At 34.5% G+C, this 12,193-nt stretch overlaps 2 protein-coding genes across 4 annotated transcripts in view; both read left to right on the top strand.

Annotated features, from left to right (window-relative positions):
• The first annotated feature begins 1,092 nt into the window (after positions 1-1,092).
• LOC100181172 lies at positions 1,093-8,123 on the top strand. Of its 3 annotated transcripts, none has more exons than XM_026835063.1 (15): positions 1,093-1,735; positions 2,004-2,295; positions 2,631-2,777; positions 3,101-3,246; positions 3,300-3,391; positions 3,643-3,803; positions 3,903-3,943; positions 4,002-4,099; positions 4,156-4,219; positions 4,411-4,501; positions 4,734-4,891; positions 5,156-5,703; positions 5,839-6,086; positions 6,390-6,524; positions 6,836-8,123. In XM_026835063.1, the coding sequence occupies exons 1-15, from the start codon at positions 1,341-1,343 to the stop codon at positions 6,968-6,970; spliced, it is 2,751 nt and encodes a 916-aa protein (XP_026690864.1). In that variant the 5' UTR covers positions 1,093-1,340; the 3' UTR covers positions 6,971-8,123. The 3 variants fall into 3 exon arrangements, with proteins under 3 accessions (XP_026690864.1, XP_026690865.1, XP_002122224.1); XM_026835064.1 differs by having other exon boundaries at positions 3,640-3,803; positions 4,011-4,099; XM_002122188.4 differs by having other exon boundaries at positions 1,094-1,735; positions 3,640-3,803.
• Positions 7,879-12,193, top strand: part of LOC100178807 (flocculation protein FLO11) — a gene marked incomplete in the record, with an annotated part of 8,212 nt that continues 3,897 nt past the window's right edge. Inside the window, 6 exon segments of the mRNA XM_026835066.1 lie at positions 7,879-8,556; positions 8,877-8,952; positions 9,444-9,500; positions 10,028-10,074; positions 10,634-10,685; positions 11,456-11,570. Of these exon segments, the coding sequence (XP_026690867.1) occupies positions 8,030-8,556; positions 8,877-8,952; positions 9,444-9,500; positions 10,028-10,074; positions 10,634-10,685; positions 11,456-11,570 (874 nt within the window).

Below are 12,193 nucleotides of genomic sequence, written 5' to 3'. Positions count from 1 at the left end.
GAAATTCTGTAAAAAAATCACTAACGATATAAAATCAAATTTTCTGTTGTTTTTAAAGTTTTTATGAATAATAATTTTAAACAAGAATTTAATTCTAGTTAGCCTTGTATAGTGCCTTATGATGTCATAATGCATTTATTTGAACTAAATAGGCTTAAATATATATGTGGTTTTTATGCACTAAATTGACTAAAACAATGTGATTTTATAATTTGTGTCAAATGTTTAAAACAACATATTTGTTCCATTTTATAAAGTTCCAACTTCAACCTATTCCATAATCTAATTAATGCGCTTATGATGTTTTAGTCCCTTTTAAAAAAAGTTTAATAATTAAAAAAATGTTTGTAAACCAAAAGTGATGTCTTTTTTGTAAAATCTTTTAAATCTTTTGATTAAATCGTGTTGAACAAGAGTATAATTGCAGTACATTAAAACAGGGGTTCTTAACTGGGGCACGCCTATTTTTGAAGGTTGGGGGTCATGTATACTTCATAAATGTTTGTGAAAGATAATACTGTTTTATAAGTTATAACTAAACGAGTTTTCTTTAGCAAAATATAGGTTGCAGGTTTTTTATGTATTTTCAAAGGCGTGCCTCAGTTTAAAACTCCTGTTTTAATAGAAATGTTTCTTTTCAAGCAGTCACAGCTTTGGTGCGCATTTTGTACTGCCCTAAACATCTGTAAACACCAAAATTATATTTCAAAATAACAAAACCAAAGATATTGTTCACGTAGTAGAAATTTTTCTTCTAATGCATTGCACTAAACACATTTATAAATGAACTTTTTTTGGCGATTTCTTAAAGAATGCAACTTCATTTTACATTAGACATTCGTGCATTTAGTTTGTTTAAATGTCCGGCACATTACTTATCGTTAATAGGATTGTAAATTCACTGGCTGTATATATTTTTCAAGTTTTATTTTTCGCCCAATTAGAATTTTTCTTCTGTTTACAACGTTGCGAATACGTAACTTATGCACGTTATAACATATATTGTTACGTTGTAAAGATTGTTATGTCGTATGCAATAAAGGTTTGTTACGACATAATGAATCGTTGTTTATTGTTTACATTTTCAAACGAGTTCAAAAAATTTAAATATTACTTTTTGGCCCGAGATATTGGCTTTTTGAGGCTACTTTAATAATTTTAGTAAGTATATAAGTATTTTCTGGAGACGAGCAGTGGTTTACAGTTTTACACTACAAAAGACAGGTCTTAGTTCTAGATACGTTGTAGTTTCAGGCGAGTTTATATCAGCTCGTAGCGAGTTTTCAGTGAGGCCAGACGAAGGAAGAAATACGTTAATTTTTTGTTTCTATAGCAACGTGATGACGTATAATTCCCCTAGCAACCAGCTTGTTCTAATCAACCGAGGAACCCAACAGTTTACCCCCCAAATTAAACCCTACAACCAACACGTTACCCCAATAAACCCCCAGACCGCCTTACCCACCCAGACACCCCCTACAACTTGCCCTAATCAACTAAACCCAACTAAAACTCCACAAAACTTAGTTTGGAGTCAAATCCCACAACTCCAACGCCCCCAAATTAGCCCCAAACCCCAGGGAAATTACCCCAACCCCATTTTGAACCCATACTATCAACAAATATGGCGCCCAGCTCAAACTTATACGCAACCGATGACGTATCAGAGCCCAATCGTCTCAGCCAACCAGCAGGAGCTGTGTGCAAAACCAAACGACGTCACACCTCTACAAAAGTAAGTTTGATTATTATTAAAATATGAAATGAGACATTTAGCAGATGTCATCCAAATACAGTTGTTTCAATCTATTTGTACTCTATATGAGTGTAGTCCTACGTCATGGGATCTGGGATTTACACCAAAGTTTATAGGCTTATTGTAGCGAAATACGCTAATATTGCTTTAAAGAAGTGTACAAAACGAATAGAAAGCAATAACTCATTGGCACTTCGAGATTTCATCATTATAAATATTTCTTCTTCGTTTTGAATTTTTACTTCAGAAATTCGGTCGAACAGAAATTGGAAGACACGATTAAGAGACAACGAGAACTTATCGGAAAACTGGTAACTGCTATAATACATGACCGTTTACGGTCACACAAGCAAAATCCTACTGGTGACGTCAGCGATGACGTAGACAAGCTTCTGACGTCACACGAGGACTTGTTACATGATATATCATACGAAGCAATCAGCGCTATAAGATTATACAGATCAAGAAAAATAATCAATCCTGGAAATTCTAGAACAAAGAAAACAAAGAGAACAAGAAAGGCGACCTCGGAGAAAAAAGTAAATTTTCTAATGTATGTCGCTTTTTAGTTATTAAGCAGGGTGGGGGAAGATGGGACACCGTTTCTTTCTATTTTCCCGTCCCATTTGGTAGTAAACTAAGGTCATTCAAGTAATTATAAAACCGTATTCTCACGACTCCCATTGACCGTTGTTAATTTTTTCAAACACGATAGGTATATTTTGATAATATGTGTTAAAGGAGTCCCATCTTACCCAAACAGTACTGTAAATTAAAGTTTGGGTGTGTGGTCTATTTGCTATGCCGTGTTACAGACTTCGTTATGATACCCTTGCGTAATTTTAAAAACAATTTCAAACAATATTCCAATCAGTTCCATCGAAAGCGAAACCGGAAGTGGACGCGTTCCCCGCCAATAAGTTCGCGACGTCACGCTTCTTCGTCGAATGTTTCGCATTCTACAACTGGCTGTGACGTCACAAAAGTAAAACAATGGCTCAACCGCACCACCACGCGACTAGTAAGAAACCGTAAATTAGGCTGTGTTATATATTTTGTATTTAATCGCTCTATACTTACAAATAGTTGCACAATATATCTTTTTATGTTTTGTTTAACAAATTTAACGAATTGATTCCTTCATAAAGTTATGCTCAGTTACAACGTTACTTGAATTCCCCACTTAAAATGTTACGCCAAAGGGGGATTACCATAGTTGGAAACCCCCGCCGCTTTTCGTTGAATGTAAAAAAATATCAAATGACACTTCGTGACGTAATTGATGACGTAGTTGCGTGGTTTCGCGTTTGATGACGTATATTAAATAAGTGTTTCGCGTCATAGATTCGTAACAACTCAATCCAGCGACGCGTTTACGAAGCTGGAGATGCGTCATCTTCTGCAAGCCAACAACTTGATGACGTCAGTGGGAGTGACGTCACGCTAAATGACTTCAGGAAAATGAAGTTTCCAGATAGTCGTTTGTACAGGTGAATAAATCATTGTGTCATCATAGAACACTTAATTTGATCTTTATTTTTAGTCTACGGCAAGAGTTTGCACGCCAGCTTAAATTATTGAAGGATGAATTTGAAATTGTAGCTTCGTCTACTGATACAACTGATGTAAAGCCAAGTAAGTTCATCTTTACTGGAGTAACCAAACCTTCCATGATACCCATGTTATAGCTCCGCAGTGAGCATGAGGTGTATAAATACACCATGTGTGTCTGGTGTATAAGAAGACACTCATGTTATAGCTCGACAGTGAGCATGAGGTGTATGAATACACCATGTGTGCCCAGTGTATAAGAAGACACCCATGTTATAGACAGTGAGCATGAGGTATATTTATACACCACATACTCTATTTCACATTCCCAGCAGCATCACACCACGGTAAATGTGATTCCAATGATTGGAAACCTCTGACATCATCAGCTATGACATCATCAAGTGAAGATCTAAACTCGATGACATCATGCAATGATGAAAGCCCAGATGAACTTTTGAACTCTCTTGAAAAGAAATATAAACTTAGACAAAGAGTGAGAGATTTTTATTCATAAAAGTATTCATGGTTGCTTAATGTAGGTTTCTAAGGTGTTAGGTAACACAAAAGTTATAATCATTCTGTTTTCTTACAGAGAAAGTTGGTTCCTTGGTCACTAAGATCAAAACCACTAAGGTTTGTTACATCATAGTTCTACTTATTGTGCAATAACTTAAAAATAACATTCTGTCAGGAATTGTAGGAAATTTCGTTGTTCTCAACATTCAGTCATTATGACATCAGAATCGGACAGTGATGATATCACAATAAACAGACCAAGACATATCTCAGGTAAATATTTACCCCAATTTTACAATACTGTGATGTCACACTTGCTATTGTTTCAGGAACAAATGAAAATTTTCAAGCAAGAGCAATGAAGAAAATTAAACACATGAGAGCTGTGTGGAGGTATAGAAATAAAAAAAATTTAATCATCAATTTTGTTTTCGTTATACTTATAACTATATATTATACAGAGTTTCCTTAACTATAGTTTGCACCAGAAGAAAACATGTTATTTCTGAGTATGCAGGCATAAGTTGCCCACATTTTATGAACCAATTTTAGGTTTTTCTTATTTTTATAGTTTTTATTAACAGAAAAGTCCAAAGTAAAGAGCCACGTTTAACTGATGTTAAATATTTAAGAAAAGACAAAACAACTGGGGTGGAACTTGAAGGGAGTAACCAGGTAAGATTGTCTTGTTTAATTTTTTACAAATTTTTGCTATTTTTTATCTAATAAAGTCAGATTTTATAATTAGTGTACTCGTGTACAAAAACTAAATCTACATTTTGATTTTTTTATTGAAAACGATGGCGTTTAAGTTATCTTCTTTTATACTTGAAACAGTGGTGCCATGGGTGCTTCTCCCCTTTACTACTGATATAAACTTACCATACCAAGCAAAATACATCTGCAGGACCCCAGATTACCTACAGATGAAAGGGGAGGGGATTATTTAATCGACCGATTTCTAAATCTGCCCTCTAATAATGTGGGTGAAAACTTTAGTGAACAAGCTGAGGAAAAATCAGAAGATGATTTGGGAAATTGTATTGGAGATGGTGGGAATGATGTGTAAGTCGGTCTGTGTGTTATTTATAAGAACAGTGGGACCAAAATCCAAAAACTATAGCCAGTACATTAGCATAGCTTTTCTTGGAATGTGGAAATACTGGGATAACTTAAAGCTTTTGCCTGTCCGTATTGTAGCCGTAGATGACTAATAAATTATTAAATTTGACATCATTTGCTCGAATCCAAGGCCAAAATGTAAAGTGTATTGTCGGTGTTGAATCTGACTTCATAATCAGCATTATTACATCATAATATATTACACAGAGCTGTCAACATTCAACAAAATCTTGAGGAGAATAAAGAAGAAGACACAAAGTCCTCTAAATCGGATATTTTTAAAGATTCCACTACTCAGAGTGGGACAAAGTTGGATTTCACATATGATGACATCACAGCTCCTGATGTCATAGAAGAGATTGTGATTGAACAAGACAATGAATATGATAATGGTCCTTTGTTACCTCGGGACACTTCAACTCCAGAAAAACCTGGTGAAGAAAAAGATATGGCAACACTTGAAGAATTCCCTTGTGAGTTACTGGTCGCTGATGTGCGGTCAATCACTGGGAAGACTGAAGTTTCCGATGATAAAAATGAAAAATTTGAGAATATTCCGGCAACACTAAGAGAAAGCAGCGAGAATAATAAAATACCTCAAGGGAGACAGCTGGTGGCAAAGTTTCGACCTTTAAACGAAGAAAAGAGGCAGCCAACGCTTGAATGCAATAAAAGCATGGATTCCATCTCTTCTTCTGTTCATTTGCAAATTGTGTCCGATTTTGAAGCAAGTCTTTTGGAGCCTATCAAAAAAGGTTGGTAGTATTTCATATATGTTAAATCGGTAAAACTTTACTTGTAGGCATAGCTTTTTTTCCCTATAGTTAAAGTTCCCATAGTTTTATATAACTTTTTGTAGAACATGTTAAAACATCTATTTTATTTTTTAGAAAATAAGGAAAAGAGCGACAAAAAGATTTCAAAAATGGATGAGCAGCAAGACTGCCCTCTTGTGACCGAAACCCCACTTAGTGATGAGAAATCGGAGGATTTCAACAAAGAAGAAATCCACGAAGAATCTGAAGATAGCCTCACATCAGTTGATGATGATCCTAACATAGATATTAAAAATATATCATCAGAAATAAGTTTAGTGGAATGGGGACTAGTGCCAAGGAAAGCAATGGCAAAAGCTAAGGTAAGGAACTTAAACCTTGTGTTTTGCAAAATATACACATAGTGCTACATAGTCGATACAATCTTTCTTAATTTTTGTTACATATGCTTCTAATTTTTTCAGGGTTGAATTTAATTCAAAACTTACCAAAAAGACTATCAAGTTAATAAATATAAATTTAATGGCATCAACTTTTAGTTTTAGAAGGTCTTAGAAATTCAGCTTCTTAGAAATGCTTTTTACACAGCATTAGCATTCCACAACTTATTTTTTGACAACCAAAATTCATGTCCCAAGTTACAATACTATTCATACCTTTTTTAGGAACGAATTCAAAAACAACTTCGTGGTTTGGATTCAAGCTCAACACAAGAATTATCCTCCGGTAAAAAATCCAGCCGCAAGATGTCACTAAGGAGCTGTGTTGGTTCTGTGTATAAAGATTGTGACGATGTAAAGGTATTAGTCTGCCAATTAGTACAGATTTAAATTAAATAAAATTTCCCCTCAAATTAAGCTTCTAAATAAACCTGGAAAAGCATATAATGAATCTAACTTTTTATCCTGGTAAGGCAATGATAGCCTTTCTTTACAACACGGGTGTTTTGTTTTATACACCTCATGCCCACTTACAAGTTACCACAAACGTAACTTTGTAGAAAAATATTATTTTGGTTTGTAATTTTTTAATTCATGGCGAACAATTTAGACAACTTGTAATGCAAAACTTTTTAACCAAGTCCTCAATTTATCAATATTCATTTTACCAGGATACCAAGCCACACATAAGCAGCTCATCCACACACTCTAGTGGTAAAGAACCCGCTAACGAGCCTGGCAGCGACTCTGATCTTCCCCCAGTACCCTGGTTATCTACAAAGACAAAAGAAGAACCTATGCCATAGAGATGCCATATGTGTATAATTTGCTCTAAATATAAAGGTGATCATAACCAACAGGTCCAGTAGATAGCATATCTACACGTTTCTATATATGTCTACATAACATTGAGTTCTGGGTAAGGTTTTATGTTGCTTTTATTATAATATGTGTTTAATACACACGGATTGCTGTAAAGGCGCTGATTTATTGTATATGATGATTTATATCGTTTATGACATTGTATGCATTAAAACAATATTTTAAACATCGTTTATTTGCACTTAACATATATTTTCTATATAAACATTTTAATGTGTTAGATATACACGTGTATTGTGGTTTTCTAATAAATAAAGTTTTTTTGTAAACTGTTTGCAATGTGGCTTATGTTAGTTTGGCAGGTAAGGCCAAATGGAAACGGATTTATGCGAAATTCAAAGGAATTTTCGCTAAATTAACCGTGATGTCCCGAACTCAAATCATAATATTGACGTCATACAACCAGCTGACCGAAGATCAGTCATCCGTGTTATTAAAATGGATGAGTTGTAGGATTTTCGGATGGAATTAACTCAATGGACTTATAGTTGGCCGAGTTAAAGTCGTCTGTTAGTTATGGGTGATTTATTGCAAGAAACTAAAGCAGCGGTGACGCGTATGGCGCGCGAACGCGATCAAAAGAAGCGCAGGTCACGTATTACGTGAAATATAAGCACAGTTCTGTGACGCAACATAACATTCATAGGTCAAAACGCGTTATCAGTCAGAACTCTATTGTTGCTTAGATTTAGAATATACGTAATCTGTTTGATCTCTTGTGTGACCGGGCGTATATTTGTATACACACAAGCTTTACGTTTTTACACGTAGCTAAATATAATATATGTATACACACATTTGTTGTACTAAATTTGTTTTTAAAAATTTTCTAGCTGCAAGTTATTTCACTTTTTAAGGTTGCCAGTCAAAATGTAACCAGTTGATTTGTCTTTTGATATCAAAACTGCACATACAAAGTTATTGTAAAGAGTTGTCTTGTGAGCTGTGGTTTGATTCAATTTGTTTACATCAATCATCGGGTGATGGAATCTGTTGAAAGAATGACGGACACTGAGGTGGATAAGTCAGTTTCCGAAAACGGTGACGTTTCTATGGAAACAGACACAGAATCGGTTGCTAAGGAGAAAGAGAATGTCAGCGGTAACGACACGGATGAATCCGCTATTTGGCCACTGGAGGAGCAAGAGAAGTTGAACAAATTCACCACCCAATCACAAAGTCCGGAGTCGTTCAATGTCATCAATCGAAGCGAGAGCGTTTCATCAGACAGCCCATCTTCCTCATGGTCTATAAGATCCCCCCTTCCACTCAAGCCCCCTAACTCATGTTCGAGTCACTCCTTTCTTCGCAGAAGAAGATCGCTTGAAAACCGCATCCGGAAGACTTCTGGGGATGCTCCGAAAGATGGGAGGACATCAGATCATCTGAGCAGACCTTCCTCTTTTTGGAAGAAGTTGCCTCAAACTGAGACAACCATCATGGAACAGATAGAGAGGGAAAATAATCTTCTTAAACGTTGCAACAGTGCTCCGTTACTCAATGATTTCGAGTAAGTTATGTTCTTCATACAAATAATTTTCAAAGTTACAAATATATTTATTGATTACATAGATTCTGTGCTTATAAGGTCATGTATGTAATCTACTTGTTAATAACCCAGTACTGTTGTGAATACTTCAATGTTGTTTGTATGAATCATTATTGAAGCATTGTCAACATACATAAAAATTTAGTTGTTTAATTATGCTTATACAATGCAGTAACGTGCCTCAAATGTCTAAGTAAAAATGAAAGAAAAAAAATCAATATTTAATAAAATGTCTTTTTAAATCTTTTGTTCTCCCCTTTAATTTTACATTATGACATCAGAATGGCTGAATTATCATCAGTTTACCAACAACACGCAACTCTTGGGAAAAACAGAATCCGGAGATTCAGTGCTACGGTAATTATATCAAATATTTTCATTGAAAATCAGTCATCTTTATAACAGGAAAACAACTGTGATTCTCAAATGGTTTGTGGCCCCTTTCAAAGACACTCGAAAACCAGTGTCACATGCCCTATCAATAAAATAACGTAGATTTGTTTTGCTTGTATTTATGAATATTATTCCCCACTTTGGAGCAATGGTTCTACAAGGAAACAAAGCCCAATGAGCAGTAATTTGCCCTCAATAAATGTTCTCCCTTGGGTGCCTACTGCCCACTGGGCAATGGTTGATATACTCTGGCATAAAAGATCTCTCATATCAACTGTTTGGATCAACAAATTTAAACATTGTTTGGGTGATGTGTCCTTGACACTTAATGGCATACCTGGTCAAAGCGACCGAAACAGGATGTTACAGCCTCTGTCCTTTAGTATTACAATTATATAACTTGCCACCAGATCTCTTGAAGACTTTTATTTAACCAAAGTATATTTTATCCACAGTCGCCAGTCCCTGGGACCAGACCAACATCACGTTTAAGGCTTCACCAATTAAAAACAGTGAGTTAATATTTCCTTGTATTGCTTCATGTGTTTATTGGAATGTCATTCTGGCTGCTGATATCAAATTGATTACTAATTCAATTTCCTCAACCTAATTGTACTTGGCTTCATTATATAATTGAAACAGTGGTTAGCATAGACATTACAGGATGGTGTTCAGTGTTGGATTATTGGCCAAATTAAACTTGAATTTTGTTCCTTTAATTAAAGCACACCTGGCACCTGGGTTATAGGTTCATTACCCCAACAACCAGGCTGCCTCTATTTAGATCTCAGCTGTACTTTTAAATAAATGGAAGAAGCAGTATGGTCTGAATTTTAATACCCCACTGCTTTTTCTACTAGTATAAAAGTAACTGTTTTGATTATCATATTTCCAATATTACCCAGTACAGTAGGTTATGTCTATTAACCCATTACCCACCACCCACCACCCATAGTGCTACCATTTACCATTTACACCTCACTGCTTTTTGTATTTAAAAAGTTTTATTTAATTATATTTTATTTCCAATATTCCCCAGGAGGAAAGCCTTGAAGGAATTCAAACCAAAGAAACAGCTCATGAGAGGTGAGAATGGTAACACATGATTGGTTGATTACAACTGACATACTTTGTGTGGATATAATATGTAACACAGGGAAGGGGAAACCTCTTAACTCATTGTTAAGATTTGGGTTAAGTTTGATAAATGTGTTATATAAGTCAAATTGCTTATACACAAACCACTGTTTAATAGAAATATAAGTTTCTTAAATATAAACATATATATATATATATAATATAATGTTTTCTGGAAACATCTGGCTTGCAAATGAAATGTGAAAGCTATATCTATTTCCCTCATCTTGTGCAACACCTTTAGGGTTTGATAATAAATTCTAGATTGTCAACCAAATATAATAAGCATTTTAAATCTACTACCGAAATAAAATATAAATATTTAAAACCTATTAATATTTTATGAAATAAAATATATATATATATTTTTCAAAATATTGACAAAGTTTGCTTTGTGGCTTAATGTTGTTTATATTTTAGCCCGCTTGTTTTGATATATTACTATTCATACATCAAGTAAGCTCTACTTGAAACCCATTGAAAACAATATGACTGATTGCTTTTACAGGGAGGTACAAGCCACTATACAGATCTCATCTAACTGGAGCGACTTATCCTTGGTATCTATCATATGCTCTGTGTTAATATTTAACATGAACATAATGTTTTTCATAATGGGCTATGTTTTATACACCTACTACTCAAATTGTTGTCTGTGTAATAGATTTAATAGGTACTACATTTTTCATATGCTCTGTGTTAATATTTAACATAAACATAATGTTTTTTATAATCGAATATGTTTTATATTGCTCAAATGGTTGTCTGTGTAATAGATTTAACAGGTACTGCAGTTTTCAATGAGAAAATCATCCACGACCACAACCGAGATTTTTTGCTGGAGTTTTACAATTTTAATATTATGTATAATATTCCTTAAATTAATCAACTGAATTGTCAATTTGAATTCTTAATGCTTTGCTTGGCTTTATTGGAATATCTTATCCCAACCTTTTATCTGAAAATCCATATTTAATTCTAACATGAACATAAGACCATGCTTTTAAATTCTAAATACAGTTTCATATATGAATATTATATTAATTATAATAATAGAGTATTGTAGGGTGGGGAAAGATGAGACACCTTTAGCACATAATATCCAAATATCTCAATTTTGTTTAAAACAATTAACATAGATCTATGGCAGTCGTGAGGATACGGTTTTATAATTTTTTAAATTTTCCTTTTTCACTACCTAATGGGACAAGAAAATAGAATGAAAAGGTGTCTCATCTTCCCTGACATACTGTATATTTATATATATTATTTATTTTTTCCACCATATGCATTATAAGTATGATATGAACCACATTATTACCTTACACAGAAGGAACGACGAACAAGTTTAGATAGTTGCTTAAGTTCCCCGCGTCATCTTCCCTCCCCCTCCACAACACCAACCCATAAACCTCACTTTCCCATCCCAAGCTCAACTGTATCAGGTGAACACCTTTGTTGCTATATACATTATACATATATATATACGTATATACTATGGGTCTTGTGATGTGCATAGGTACATGTTAGGTACCAGTTTTAAGTACTAGATAGTAGATGCACTAGAATAGATAGTATTGGCCTAGATGTCCTACTTTTATAAATGCAGGGGAGGCAGGGATAGTTAGACACACAATCCTGTGGAAACAAAATTCACATTTCATGGTTGCAAGGTTTATTCTCATTGCTATATATATATATATATATATATAGCAATGAACTTTTACAAATGCAGAGGAAGCAGACGATAGTCAGATATGCAATCTTATAAAAATAAGTTTCACCTTTTTGGTTGAAAATCTAATGTATACTGATTGGTGATTAATGTGGTGCAGAATTTTACTGTTAACCCTGCAGCCCTAGTTTTGGCCTATGATATGGGATGTTGTACAATATCCCAACACCCAGTGTGAAAAGTGTCACTATCTAGGCCCAACGCAAGATAAGAGTGTCTGTTTTATAACTGTGAGGTCTTCAGGGAGGCAAACATGGGACCTGGGTTTAATCCAAATTTTGAGAATTTATAGTAACATACTGTTCTGTTTAGAATCAGTGCAAATATAAAGTT

The sequence above is a fragment of the Ciona intestinalis genome, chromosome 7 (genome assembly GCF_000224145.3).
Source record: "Ciona intestinalis chromosome 7, KH, whole genome shotgun sequence".
Classification (NCBI taxonomy): Eukaryota; Metazoa; Chordata; class Ascidiacea; order Phlebobranchia; family Cionidae; genus Ciona; species Ciona intestinalis.
This window is presented reverse-complemented; position numbering and strand designations above follow the sequence as displayed.

What these genes read in the sequence shown, in the direction of transcription:
- LOC100181172 (XM_002122188.4), top strand. Translation starts at nt 1,341, where the DNA reads ATGACGTATAATTCCCCTAGCAACCAGCTTGTTCTAATCAACCGAGGA. An exon ending in ACCGCACCACCACGCGACTA is followed by an intron (nt 2,778 to 3,100) that starts GTAAGAAACCGT and finishes TTCGCGTCATAG; the next exon opens with ATTCGTAACAACTCAATCCA. An exon ending in CTAAGATCAAAACCACTAAG is followed by an intron (nt 3,944 to 4,001) that starts GTTTGTTACATC and finishes ACATTCTGTCAG; the next exon opens with GAATTGTAGGAAATTTCGTT.